Source organism: Bos grunniens, chromosome 21, assembly GCF_055505025.1.
Source record: "Bos grunniens cultivar Pamir isolate PY7600 chromosome 21, Bosgru_T2T1.0, whole genome shotgun sequence".
Taxonomy (NCBI): Eukaryota; Metazoa; Chordata; class Mammalia; order Artiodactyla; family Bovidae; genus Bos; species Bos grunniens.
The window spans coordinates 37,081,696-37,093,746 of NC_141185.1; the positions used below are offsets into that span (position 1 = coordinate 37,081,696).

Genomic DNA, 12,051 nt, shown 5'->3' on the forward strand with positions numbered 1-12,051 from the left:
TGGCTGCTCCCCTAGTGGGGAGCAGTGCTCTCCTCCTAGTGGGGGTCAGCCAGAACCCACCCACCAGGCCTCCTCCTCAGCCCCAAGCCCTCTCTATCTGTGGGTACAGGCGGAAGCACCCCTTCTTGTTTTTTTCCCATGTGGGATCTAAATTCCCTGACTAGGGATTGAACCCATGCCCCCTGCATTGGAAGCGCAGTCTTAACCGCTGGACTACCATGAAGTCCCAGAACACCATCTTGTATCACGGTCTTTTAGTCATCTTATGGTTACCAGTATCCCGGGTCTCTCTCATGGGGGCTGCAATCCAGACGCTGCATGCACAGATAACCTTAGGTCTTGCCCCTGCCCCCAAATACCTGGGGTAAAAACTGTCCCCTCAAAGCCTGAGGATGGGCCCTGAGGGGATTGAGCAGGGGCTACCGGCAGGGCTCCTGAGCCAAGGGTTTATTAAGAGGTAACTGACCCTTGCATCAGGCTCAGGAGGCAGAATTGAGGCGCTGCCAAAGCCTTCCACAAACAAAACCCCACCCTCAGGGACTCAGTTCGGTGGGGGCTGCAGAAGGAGCAACAGGGATTGCACTTGGAAAGGAGCAAAGGTGAGCTTCAGGCGGTTGTCCCGGAGGAGCAGGGGGCCAGTAGGGTCGCGGCGCTCCAGGAGGTCACAGCTGCAGAACAGGAGGTGGCCATGAGGGCCCTGCAAGGGCAAGACCCCCACTGCCACCCCACGCCCCAACTCACAGGACAGCCTCTTGAACCGGCAGCGACGTGTGCAGCCAGCAGTCGCTGTGACTGCCGTGGGCCTCGTAGAGCCGCAGCAGGAGCGTGCGGCCCTGGGGGCTGGTCTCCGCCTGCGGAGGGAGGTGAGTGGTGGGTGGGGCCGACACCAGGCCCCGCCCCGAACCCGCCACCGCCCCATCCCGCCCCTTGCCTGCTTGACCGTCTCCAGCACCACCGCGGGCGAGGACACTGAGAACGCACTCCAGGCGGCGGCGGGCGCCGGGCCCGGGGCGGGCAGCGCCAGGAGGGGGAAGTTGAGGCTGTAAGCAGCGGGGATAACGCCAGCGTCCTGGAACGAGCCTGGGAGCAGACCGGAAAAGGGACGTGTGGTGGAACATGTGGTCAGGGCGCCGGACTAGGGGCGTTTTCCCGTAGCGGAGGCCGAGAAGGGCAGAGGGGTATGGGGCGCAGCACTCACCCTTGTGCGGCATCAGCGCGTAGGTGAACTCGTGGCGCCCCATGTCCACGGTGGCGTCAGGGGACTTAGGCGCCCGCAAGCTGGGGTGGGAAGGGTGGGAAAGGGACAGACCGGAGCTGCTGCAGTTCTATCCTGGCAAGACCAGGATCCCATACCAGTCCCTGGGGCAGCCCCCCACTCACAGCGAGAGGCTGAGGACGTTGCCCCGTACTGATGCGCCATACTTGCAGTCATTGAGCAGAGCCAGCCCAAAGCCATGCTCTGACAGATCCATCCAGCGGTGGGCCCACACCTGGAGCGTAGATCAGAGACCCACTTGGTGGCCCCCCTCCTCCGTGTGCTCCAGAGCTCCTAGTCCTAGACTGAGGGATGCTTTGGGACCTCACGACTGATTGAATTCCAGCTCTTACCTCGGGAGGCCCTGGGCACACCACACAGCCTGTCTAAGCCTCAGTCCCTCATCTGGGAAAGGTGGATTAAGAGTACTTACCCCACCAAATGGGCATGAATATCAAACTGAACATAAAGCATTTGGCACAATGCCTGGCATACATGCTAGGAACCATCACGTGCCTCCTCACCCCATACCACACAACTAGTCGTTCCCCAGCCAAGGAGGAGCCAAACCTTCCACCCCACACCACCCCATGGCAGACCTCAAATCGAGCCCAGTCCCAAGAGGTATTGTAGTGGGTGGGCCGCTGCAGATGTCCAAACTGGACCTCATAGGTGGCCTGGGGACTGCGCACACGGGCAGGGAACTCCACCTTCAGGAACTTGTGGGCCTCGTGCCAGTGCACCTGTGGGGGGGGGTGGGGTACAAGGGGCTGGCCCCTCTTCACCAGCCACACCCAGGGAAGACACCCACCACCCTGCCCCCTGCTACCTCAGTGTGGAAGCGGACATAGGGGCAGCCAACGTCCAGCACAACCTCCTGGCTGAGCCGACTATTAGGACTGATCTGTAGCAGGAACCAGGCGCTGCCCCGCACGCCACCCTCAGTGCCCACTGCCAGGGTCCCTGCCTGGCCCAGCACTGGCTTCCTGTGGAATAGAGGGGAGAGGCACTGAGCCAGGACAGCCTGACAGAGTGGGCCCAGTACACTTGTTCGTATTTCTACCACTGCCACCCGGAGTCCTGCCCACCCCGCACCGTGTTTCTAGGTGGTAGTCCATGACGTCCCATGCGTCCCAGTACAGGGGGACGTCGTCAAACAGCACAAACTGGTTCCCCACGGTGCCCTCAGCAATGGCCTCCCTGGAAGGACATGGACATCAGTACTTTATAACCGAATGACTTTGGTCTCCCCAGATGTTTGAGGTGGGTGGGGTGGAGGGTAGGCCCTGTTCCATGTGTGGGTCCCAGTCCAGAGCCACTCGTGGGCTGCTGTGGTCAGCTGTGGCCACGGGACAGAGGGAACGAGAGGTCTGGGGTCCACCTGCCAGGCAGTGGGAGAGGGCAAGGGGTTAGCACCTGCCGGAGGCCACCAGCACCAGGGATGTCAGGCGGCCAGTTGGGTCCAGCCTCACTCGGATGATGCCGTTGTCCAGAGTCACAGAACCGTCAGTCTTGGTGGGAGGGGGCCTTGAGGCTAGGTCTGCAGGGGCTTCCCACAACCAACAGCCCACCCGACCCCCAGCCCCAGCTCTGCCTCACCACTTGCTCCAGATTGGGGGGCTCAGCACTTCCACACTGTTAGGGACAGCCCAGGACAGCCCCCGCCCCACCGCCATGCGCCGGCACTCACCTCTTGCACTACGAACACAGGCTGCTGGGGCGGCAGGGGCTGCAGTGAGGTGGGGGTGGGGGCAGGAGCATAGCCCATGCCGGGGACGGTGACCAGGGCTGGGGAGGAACCTGGGCGTCAGTGCAGCCTCCCTGACCTTTCAGGAACCATGCTTGGGCCAGGGTAGGGTTGGGTATAGGGGCTGAACACTACTCCTCCTCTCTAGCCTGGGGCACCCCAGGGCAGATACCCCCAGGAGAATGTCCCTGACTCTCAGTTTGGCCTTGATCCCTCCTGCCACAGTAGCCACTTTTCTCCCCAGCTCATACCTAAGCAGTGGGCCCCGCCAGGCCGGGGCAGGGCCAGCACTTCGGTGCGCTTCCAGGGCAGCGTGTTGACAATGAGAAGGCCCTCGGGACCTGGCTCCCCAGCACACAGGGCTGCAGCTGCAGCACTGAGCAGTGTGTTGCCATGGGAACGGATGTCTGGGGAGAGACTCGTTGGTTATGAGCGGGCAGGGGATCGGGGTGACCCCTGAATGTCCCACGGGGGACATTCTGGGCACTGCACTGGGTGCGAGAGCCGTGGAAATGTTGTCAGCCTCACCTTCGTAGTGGCACATGGCTTCCTCTGCCACCAGCTGGATGCAGCTCCCAGTCACCACATCATGGAACTGGTTCAGGAGCAGGAGCCTGCAGGGGCCAAGGGCAGGGCTGGGAGGTGTTTGAGGTGGGTGGGGTGGGGAAGGCAGGGAGGCTGGGGCAACCACAGAGGCGTCTGGGTGAGGTTAGCAGGTGGCAGGGGACAGAAAACAGGCTGACCTCCAGAGATCCTGCAGCAGGGCAGCCGGGTAGAGGAACTGGGTGCTGCGGGCCAGGGCCAGGCTGCTGAGCAGCTCCACGTCATGCAGGATCCGCTCACACTCCCGGTTCCCCTTCTTGATCTGAGCCCAAGGGAGGGGGGACTCAGTCTAGAGCCTGGGCAAGCATCCCAGGGCCCCCCTGCCAAAGCCTCTTGCTCAGAACCCCTGATGCTCTCCAGGAACTCCTGGATGAAGCCTCATGTGTTATCTGCCCCCAAAGCCTGCCTCCTCTCCCCTCTGCCCAGGACACTCCCCCCTCAGAGATGCTGAGTCCTGCCACCTCCAGGCTCCTGAGCACCCAGCTCTTGCACTCCTCTCAGCTCTTCCATGGAACACAAGCCTCTTCCCCCGGTCTGGGCCACTGTAGGGTGCCCCCTCCTCGCTGGCTCAGCAGCCAGTCCCTGACCTGGGCATGGGTGGTGTAGGTGCCGTTGTGTAGCTCCAGGAAGAGCTCCCCAACCCAGGTGCACAGCTGCCCCGAGTGGCCCTCCAGCGCTGAGAAAAGTCGCTCCGGAGAGGATAGCTGCACCCTGAGGGAGACTGCAAGCTTGGGTCTCCCGGCCTGGGCCATGTGACTTACCCTTCTTCCATGAAAGTGTGACAAGAGGTCCAGCCCCGACAGAAAGGAGCCACCCCCAGAAGACTCCCTGTCCAGACAAAGGCAGGTCTGGACCCTTCCTCCCCCAGGAGAGTTCTGCCTCAGTGGCTTTAAGCCCCTTCCCACCTTTGGCTTTTCTCCCACCCCACCTCCAGGGTCGAAGCTGGGAGGTGCCCATGGTCTGCAATTGGCGGGAACAAGGTTGAGGGGGGGCGCTGGGCCCAAAGTCTGAGCAGAGGAAGGGCTCAGGGCAAGGGCAGAGAATGGGGTAGAGTGAACCCAGGCCTGACCTGGGCAGCCCGTCGGTATTGCATAGCCGCTTCAAGCGGTCCACCATGGTCTGGGTGGGGCCACCACCTCCATCCCCAAAGCCAAAGAGGAAGGCGCTGTGGTTGGTCCGTCCCTTGTCCCGGTTTTTGGCCACCGTCTTCAGCACCTGGGCAGGTTCACACCGGTCAGCTTCGGCTGGATACCTGGCCCACTCCAGCCTGCCTCCCTTCCCGACCTTGGCCACAAGATGCCCTCTCACCTCCTCCACACTGCCCTGCATCCCATAGGAGTCACCGGGTGGGAAGTGGGCCAGCACCTGGGAGCCATCCAGCCCCTCCCAGAAAAAGGTATGGTGCTGCAGGCAGGGAGACAGGTGGAAGAAAGAGGCCAGAGTCAGGGCTGAGGCAGAGCCGGGCCTCCCTCACCTGCCCCTCCTGTTGTGTGACCCCGGGAGAGGCATGCCTTCCCTGGGTGGGGGCTGGGTGGTTTGTCCAGGACCCCTCAATAATAAGCCTGGACGAGATGTTCGGGCCAGGAGGGACCCAAGCCTGCTCCAAGCCTGGCCCCCTGGGGCCTGCTCACCGGGAAGGAGTTCACCAAGTTCCAGCTCAGCTTTTGGGTGAGGAAGCGCTTGATGCCACAGCTACGCATGATCTGGGGCAGCTGCGCGGAGTAGCCGAATGTGTCTGGCAGCCAGAACTGCAGGGAGAAGGCATCTGCGGCACGGGGACCCGGGAGCTCGGCAGAGCGGCCCAGCTGCAGCCCCTCCTCACTCAAGGGCAAGCTCTGGTCCCCTCTGCCTGCAGGTGCAGCAGCTCCCCGCCTACCTCCGAGCACATCTTCCCGAACTCCTGACGGAAGAAGTTCTGACCCTGCAGGAACTGCCTCACCATGGACTCTCCACTGGGAAGGTTCCCATCCTGGCCATGAGGGAAGAAGGGGGCCACTGGGGTCAGCACCAGACAAGATGGGCAGGGACTCAGGCAACCACCCCATCCAGAGAAGCCAGGGCTCTGACACTGGGGGAAGCCAGTGCCTTGGAAGCTTCGATCTCCTCACTTCAGCCTAACCGTCTGTCTGCCAGACAGGAGGTATCTGGGGCCGGGTCACACAGATGGCCCGTCACAGTGCTTGACACCCCCACCCCCCTGGGAGTCCCGAGCCCTAGGATTCCAGGGACTGATAAGAGGGCATGAAGGACCTGCAGAAAGTCACCAGCACAGCAGAGGACAGAGTCCTTGATGGTAAGGCCTGAGGCTGAGGGGCTGCAGACGGCACTCACCATTTCCACCCAAGTGCCCCCCACGGGCACAAACTGCCCGCGGCAGGCGAACTCCTGGAGCCGGGCATGCAGGCCAGGGTAGTGGCTCCTCACCCACTCGAGCTGCTGCGCCTGTGGGGCAGATGGGGTGGGGGTTGGCCAGGAGCAACATGAACCCCACCCAGGGCTGAGCGCCTGGGGCTCAGGGGGTGGGCTGAGAAGCCCTGGGAACCCCACACTAGCACCCCCTGGGCTCCAGGTACCACTCACACAGCCATCCCTCTGACCTGGGAGCAGGCAAAGATGAACTCGGGGTTCCGCTCCATGAGCTGAACGACCGTCACCCAGCTTCGGGCACATTTCCGCACAGTCTCCTTGAAGGGCCAGAGCCAGGCTAGGCGGGGAGGAGGGTGAGGATAGAAGGAGAGCAGCCAGGTCCCCAGCCCCTCACAGACCTCCAGCTGCACCCCTGTCCCCTAGCACCCAACCAGGCCCCTCCTGGGCCACCAGAGGGTCACCGTAGCCTTCCTCCCATCCCATCCCATTCCCTGCTGAGTCCTGTGGCATCTCTCCTGAGCTGTCACTTTTACATGGCTGGAGCTAGTGGGGCAGTTTTATAGTCAGGAAGCTGGGGCCCCAGTCCCTGGATTGGCCTTATTCTGGGGTTTAGAGAGGATCCTTTAGGAAGCGGCAGGTGTGGCCCCTCCCCTACACACCCGGAACACATCCCGGAACAGAGGGCACCGCTTCCCTGGATGGACCCGCCTGGGCCAGCTGTCCTGCCTGAGGCACTGCTGCCTTCCATAACCTAGGCCTCCTAGTTCCTTCTTTACCAGCCCAGAACTCCACATCCCACGCTTTGGCACAGCAGAGAAAGCCCTGATTCTGTGGCTCAGAAACTTCAGCTGCATCAGAATCAATAACTTGGGAAGTTCATTAAAAATGTTATTTCCTGTAAGCCTGACATTGCAGACTCATCAGGTTCCGAACTGAACTCCTGATCCTCCCCAGGAAGCCTCCCCCTGTGTTTGCATCCCCATCTCAACTACTTCCACATCACTCCTGTCCGAGGACTCGGGCACCCTTGTCAAATTCTTACTCATCCTCATTCTGTTCAAAGGTCACCTCCTCTAGGAAGCCCTTCTTGAATCTGCCAGACCCAGCTGGGTTAAGTGCCTCTCTTGGGCTCCCCAGCTCCCCATACTTCCCTCCATCATGGCAGCAACTGTCTCTGCCTATTTTGTGATCATCAGTCTCAATAATCCTCCCCCCAATATCTAGCATGATGCCATCCAGGGCACATTTAGCAAAACCTACAGTCCATTCCCCTTTCCCCATTTTACACATGGGGAAAAACTGAGGTCCAAGAACTTGATGTGGATCACACAGTGCTTTCAGGGCGCAACAAGGTCTTCAAGACCACTCCTGACCCCCCCCACTGAGCCAACCCGGCCAGCTGCTGCCCTACCTGTGTCAATGTGGCAGTGCCCCATGGCATGGATCGTATGCTGGCTTTCACCCCAACGTTGGCCAAAGAACTTGGAGGCCAGGGCCTGGGCCACTGGGAAGGTCTCAGGCTGGGCAGGGTCACATACGTTCACCATCTGGTTGGCAGTGTATAGGGCCTGGAAGCTGCGCTGGTTGTCCTCCCCGAGGCCCTGCAGCAAGGTTCTGCCCCTTAATCCCCATCTCAAGCAAGCAGAGGCGCCAGAATCAGACCCCAGCTGATCTCCCATGGGTTCTCAGCAGAGTTCCTCCCTACAACCAACCCTGTGTCCTGCTGGTCCCGCTGCTCAGCACTGTCTCCCTCTTCCCCTTTACACAGGGAAGTCCTCTCAACACTCAGGCAGGCACAAAACACTCTCTATTCTGGATTCCCAGAGCCCCAGCTATCTGACCCAAGAAACAGCCTGCCTGAAACAGGGCTCGAGAGAGTATCCAGGTGGGGTGGAGGTGTTGAGTACCTTGGCGATGCCTAGCAGGAGCTCCAGGTCCACTAGGAGCTTGTAGACATCCCGGTGGAACACGGCAAGCTCAGCCCGGCTCACCTGGAACATCTTCTCTGGATCAGGGGCTGCGATCATGGATCCCTTTCCAGCCCCCAGGAGCCCGTTGCAGGCTACTTCCACATAGAGGGTCAGGCTACAAATGTGGGGAGGCAGCCTCAGGCCAAGGGACTGGCAGAGGACTCTGGGGCTTGCGGAAGGAGTACCAGAGAGGCACCCGACAGACCCCTCCTCATGTGCCCTCAGGATCTACCACCCAGAGGATCTCAGTTATGTCAGGGACGTATGACAGAGGGCCACGGTGGAAACAGCAGACTAAACCCACATTCTGCCTCGGCTGAGGAGGGTAAGTAGCTGAGTTTGGAAGTGTGTGAATTGTGTTGTTTAGACTTATTTCCAAAGCTGTCTATACAAAGCACTGCCTGGGTCTCAGAACCCTCTTAGCACGTTAAAAACATGTTTGGATCTCCCAGGTCCAGCTTTCAGAGCAACGATCTGTCAGCCAACAGAGGCAGGCCATTGTTCGGAGCAGTGTGGTGAGCTGTGGTGCTGTTCTGCTCAATCTTCAGAAAGCAAACATGACTTCCTTCGGGAAGCCTTCTGGGACTCTTCCCCTAGTGCTCTCCTTAGTCTAGAACAGATTTCTCCCACTCAGAGTGTTGTCTTTCAGAGCCCTCATCAGTTTGTAATTGTATATGTACATGTGAGTCCCCCTTGCTATCAAAGATCACATCATTCACCATCATAGTCCCCATGTCTGGAAACATCAGATACACAATGTTTAATAAACACTGAATATAATAAAATATAACATCTAAGCAGAGTTTTTTGATGGTGTCATAAAATGCACAATATGGAATTTTAAAAACTCAGGATGCAAAATATCAAAGAAATACCACCTCAGCTAGTGAACGCCACCTCTGAAAAAATTTCTGGGAAGAATGTGAGCTGTTAATAATGGATATCTCTAGGTGATGGGGTAATGGGAATTATCAATATTTACTTCTTTGTGCTTTTTTGCATTTAATGTAGGAACTAAAATGCTATCTTTTTGGTCAGAAAAATCCTGCTTTTTAAAAACAAACTATGTAGAAGATGGTGGTGTTGAAAGTGGATGTGTTTCTCTGGACCTCGGCGGCTCCTCTCCCTCTGGCGTCCCCTTCCCCTACAGCACTGGTCAGCCATAGTCCAGGGACTCACTCACCTCCGGGGGTCTTTCTCCCCTAGCTTGTCAGTCAGAATGTAGCTGGTTTTCTCTCCCTCTTTGGTCAAACCCTGGTGAGGAGCAGAATGAAAGAGACAAGGCCTGAGGCTTGTGGACAGTTCTGCTGAAGTACAAGCTGAAGGGGGCCAGGCCCCTCTGTTGGACCTCCAGCACTAGCTCCTCTCTCCCAAGGCCAAGATTGACAAATCAGGGACCTCTGGTAGCAAGTGCCCCCCACCCCCCAAGGCAGTCGGCACCATGACCACCAAATGGCACCTGCTGACCAGCAGAAAAGCCACTGGTCTTGTGGGGTCTTAGGTAGGTGTCAGGTCCTTGGTGGCTTCTGATGGCCTCTGTACCCCTGAATAAGCCTTTGAAGGGAAACTCTATGAGGTCAGGGAAAGGTTTGCTTCATTCTCCACTATACCCCCAGTGCTTAGCACAGGGACCTGTGCAGAGAGGGCACTCAGGAGATATCCACTGAGCCAAGGAAGGGAGGGAGGGAGGGAGGGGTCTGCTGCCTTTCTGCACAGGAAGAGCAACAGTCCTAACCCAAGACTGAGGGTTAGTCAAACTGAAATGGAAGCTGTATGAATCCAAGCAAGTGTGCTAACCTCTATATATCTCAGTTTCTGTCTGTGAAAAGTGAAAGTGTTAGTCACTTAGTGGTGTTTGACTCTTTGCAATTGCATGGACTGTAGCCCGCCAGGCTCCTCTGTCCATGGAATTCTCCAAGCAAGAATACTGGAGTGGGTAGCTTCCCTTCTCCAAGGATCTTCCTGACTCAGGGATCGAACCCAGGTCTCCTGCACTGCAGGCAGATTCTTTACTGTCTGTGCCACTGGCCATAAAAACCTATCACATAGAATTATAAAGGTTAAACCTGATAAAGTTGGATACATAGACAAGGCACTTCATAGTGGCTCTATCTGGGCAACTGGGGGTGAGGTGGAAGGACAGACCCATTATTTCAGGTAAAGAGACTTTGTAAACTTTATACTATCCATAACTGTTTCAAAGTCCTCCTCCCCATCTGCCATAAGCATCTATTACATATAATAAAAACTAGTTTATTAAAAATTAAAAATAAAAAGTGATACAGTCTAAAAAGCCACTAGTCTGGCACCTAGCACCTAGTAAAGGCTTAATAAGTCCATCTGCTGTACATATTATTGTATTTGATTAGTAACTAGTTTCATTCCAGAATGGGAGGGTGACCAGTCAGTGGCAGAGTTAGCTTAGCATTATGTTGTGACCTTAAGTGATCCGCTTAAATATAAGAAGGAACAATTACACAGGGGCCTAAGCAAAAACTCATACCACCCTGCAGGCATAGCCACTCAGCTGTGGCTTTGCCAGAGACCAGGGCTGAAATGTGGCCACACCTGACCCAGGGCAGGGCTCCTCACCTGGACAGGTTCCCCATCACGCCACACCAGGCCTTCTCCATCACTTTCCCAGCGAAGATGAACTTCCTGACCCACCCATGCCTCTGGGATGGTCAGCTCTACACGGAACCAACAGGTCCACCATCTGCAACAGAACCACTAAGATGAGCCTAGGGGTCAAAGCCCTGTCCTTTCGACATACTTCCTATGATTAAGGGTCAGCAAGGGCTTGAGACTTTCTGCCAGAATCTGCAGCACCACAAGATATTCAGCTTTGATCAGCAAGAAAGAAGCGATGGAGTGTGCAGCAAGGTGAGGGAATGAGGCAGAGAATCAGGGGTCTGTGATATGTCCTAGAGTGCCCTTCCTAAGGGATGTCACCGAGCTGGGAGAAGTGAAGTGGAAGTTGCCCAGTCGTGTCTGACTCTTTGTGACCCCATGGACTGTAGCCCGCCAGGCTCCTCTGTCCATGGAATTCTCCAGGCAAGAATACTGGAGTGGGTTGCCGTTCCCTTCTCTAGGGGATCTTCCCAACCCAGGGATCGAACCCAAGTCTCTCGCATTGCGGACGGATTCTTTACCATCTGACCCACCAGGGAAGCCCGTGGGGAGAAGTGAGGAAGAGAAAATTCTTCCATGAAGGCTTGAGGAACCAGGGAGCTATCTCCAGCAAAGGGTGCTGCTCTGCCCCAAGTGACTGTCTAGGGCAGAGAGCCGACAATAGGGGTTTTTAGGGGCGGCAAGCAAGCTGGGAGGTGGGGCCCAGGGGCTCCGCCCTCTCTCTGGAGCGTTACCCACGTGGGTCCGAAGCTGTCGCCGACCTGCGCGGGGCGGAAGTCCTGCTGGACTGCCTCCTGGTAGGGAAGTCTTTCGGGCGTCAAGAAGCTGGAAAGCTCGGCCACTGGGCAGCTGTCTCCGAAGAGCCTGGGCGGGAGGGGCAGGTGGGCGCGCGCTCGTGGGCCATCCGGCGGGTGGGGATGCGCGTTCCCTCCATCCACCGCCGAGAGGGCTGCCCCACGACACAGTCTCTCCCCACTCCCTCCTCCTGGGCCCCAGCACTATCTGAGGCGGATATTTTGTCCCTCGGCCCATGTGGCCGAAGCTTGGGTTTCCCCCGGAAGGGAAGGCTAGAGACTCGTGGATGCGGCTGGCGGGTGCCCTGGGCGAGGGGGCCACACCTGCCGCGGAGATTACAATCGGTAAAGTAGAGCGGCGACACGAATTTCTCCACCCGCTCCAGCGTAGTGCGCCAGTGCTTCAGGGCCGGCGCCGCCGCCATCGCCGCGCGTTCGCTCCTCTCTTTTCTCCCCGGAAGGCCCCAGGCGCTGCCGGCGCGGTCCACGGCCTGGAACCAAAGGTTCCGGCGCCTCAAAGGTGCCTTCCAGGCCCGGGCAGCTTTCCGTGGAACACCAGCGGCTCAGTGAAGCCCCGCTGCTCCGAACTTTTGAGCAGCAAGCTTAAATCTAAAAGCTGCGCTTCTGAGGCTTTGCTCTTATCTCGGTCCGAGCTGGTCGCCACTGGGCAAATCCTTAAGTAAA

At 58.1% G+C, this 12,051-nt stretch overlaps 1 protein-coding gene across 15 annotated transcripts; it reads right to left on the reverse strand.

The window, feature by feature from the left end:
* Nucleotides 1-239: 239 nt before the first annotated feature.
* MAN2C1 (mannosidase alpha class 2C member 1) lies at nucleotides 240-11,833 on the reverse strand. Of its 15 annotated transcripts, none has more exons than XM_086363886.1 (26): nucleotides 11,692-11,833; nucleotides 11,335-11,437; nucleotides 10,535-10,658; nucleotides 9,126-9,196; nucleotides 7,880-8,057; nucleotides 7,384-7,573; nucleotides 6,203-6,309; nucleotides 5,937-6,047; nucleotides 5,482-5,574; nucleotides 5,237-5,353; nucleotides 4,914-5,009; nucleotides 4,675-4,820; nucleotides 4,193-4,316; nucleotides 3,746-3,867; nucleotides 3,531-3,616; nucleotides 3,254-3,409; nucleotides 2,946-3,043; nucleotides 2,672-2,766; nucleotides 2,351-2,455; nucleotides 2,085-2,241; nucleotides 1,855-1,998; nucleotides 1,381-1,490; nucleotides 1,199-1,278; nucleotides 932-1,080; nucleotides 742-851; nucleotides 240-668 (listed from the first exon to the last, which is right to left on the reverse strand). In XM_086363886.1, exons 5-26 carry the CDS (start codon nucleotides 7,997-7,999, stop codon nucleotides 542-544), a joined length of 2,643 nt encoding a protein of 880 aa, XP_086220012.1. In that variant the 5' UTR covers nucleotides 8,000-8,057; nucleotides 9,126-9,196; nucleotides 10,535-10,658; nucleotides 11,335-11,437; nucleotides 11,692-11,833; the 3' UTR covers nucleotides 240-541. The 15 variants fall into 15 exon arrangements, 9 of the variants coding, with proteins under 9 accessions (XP_086220012.1, XP_086220014.1, XP_086220011.1 ...); XM_086363888.1 differs by having other exon boundaries at nucleotides 7,384-7,604; XM_086363885.1 differs by having other exon boundaries at nucleotides 11,312-11,437.
* Between the last annotated feature and the right edge of the window lie 218 nt (nucleotides 11,834-12,051).

Coding starts and splice junctions, on each gene's coding strand:
- MAN2C1 (XM_086363893.1), bottom strand. CDS start 11,792: ATGGCGGCGGCGCCGGCCCTGAAGCACTGGCGCACTACGCTGGAGCGG. Junction 5,354..5,481: donor TCGGGAAGATGTGCTCGGAG/GTAGGCGGGGAG, acceptor TTCTCCCTGCAG/TTCTGGCTGCCAGACACATT. Junction 1,491..1,854: donor GGGACTGGGCTCGATTTGAG/GTCTGCCATGGG, acceptor TCTACGCTCCAG/GTGTGGGCCCACCGCTGGAT.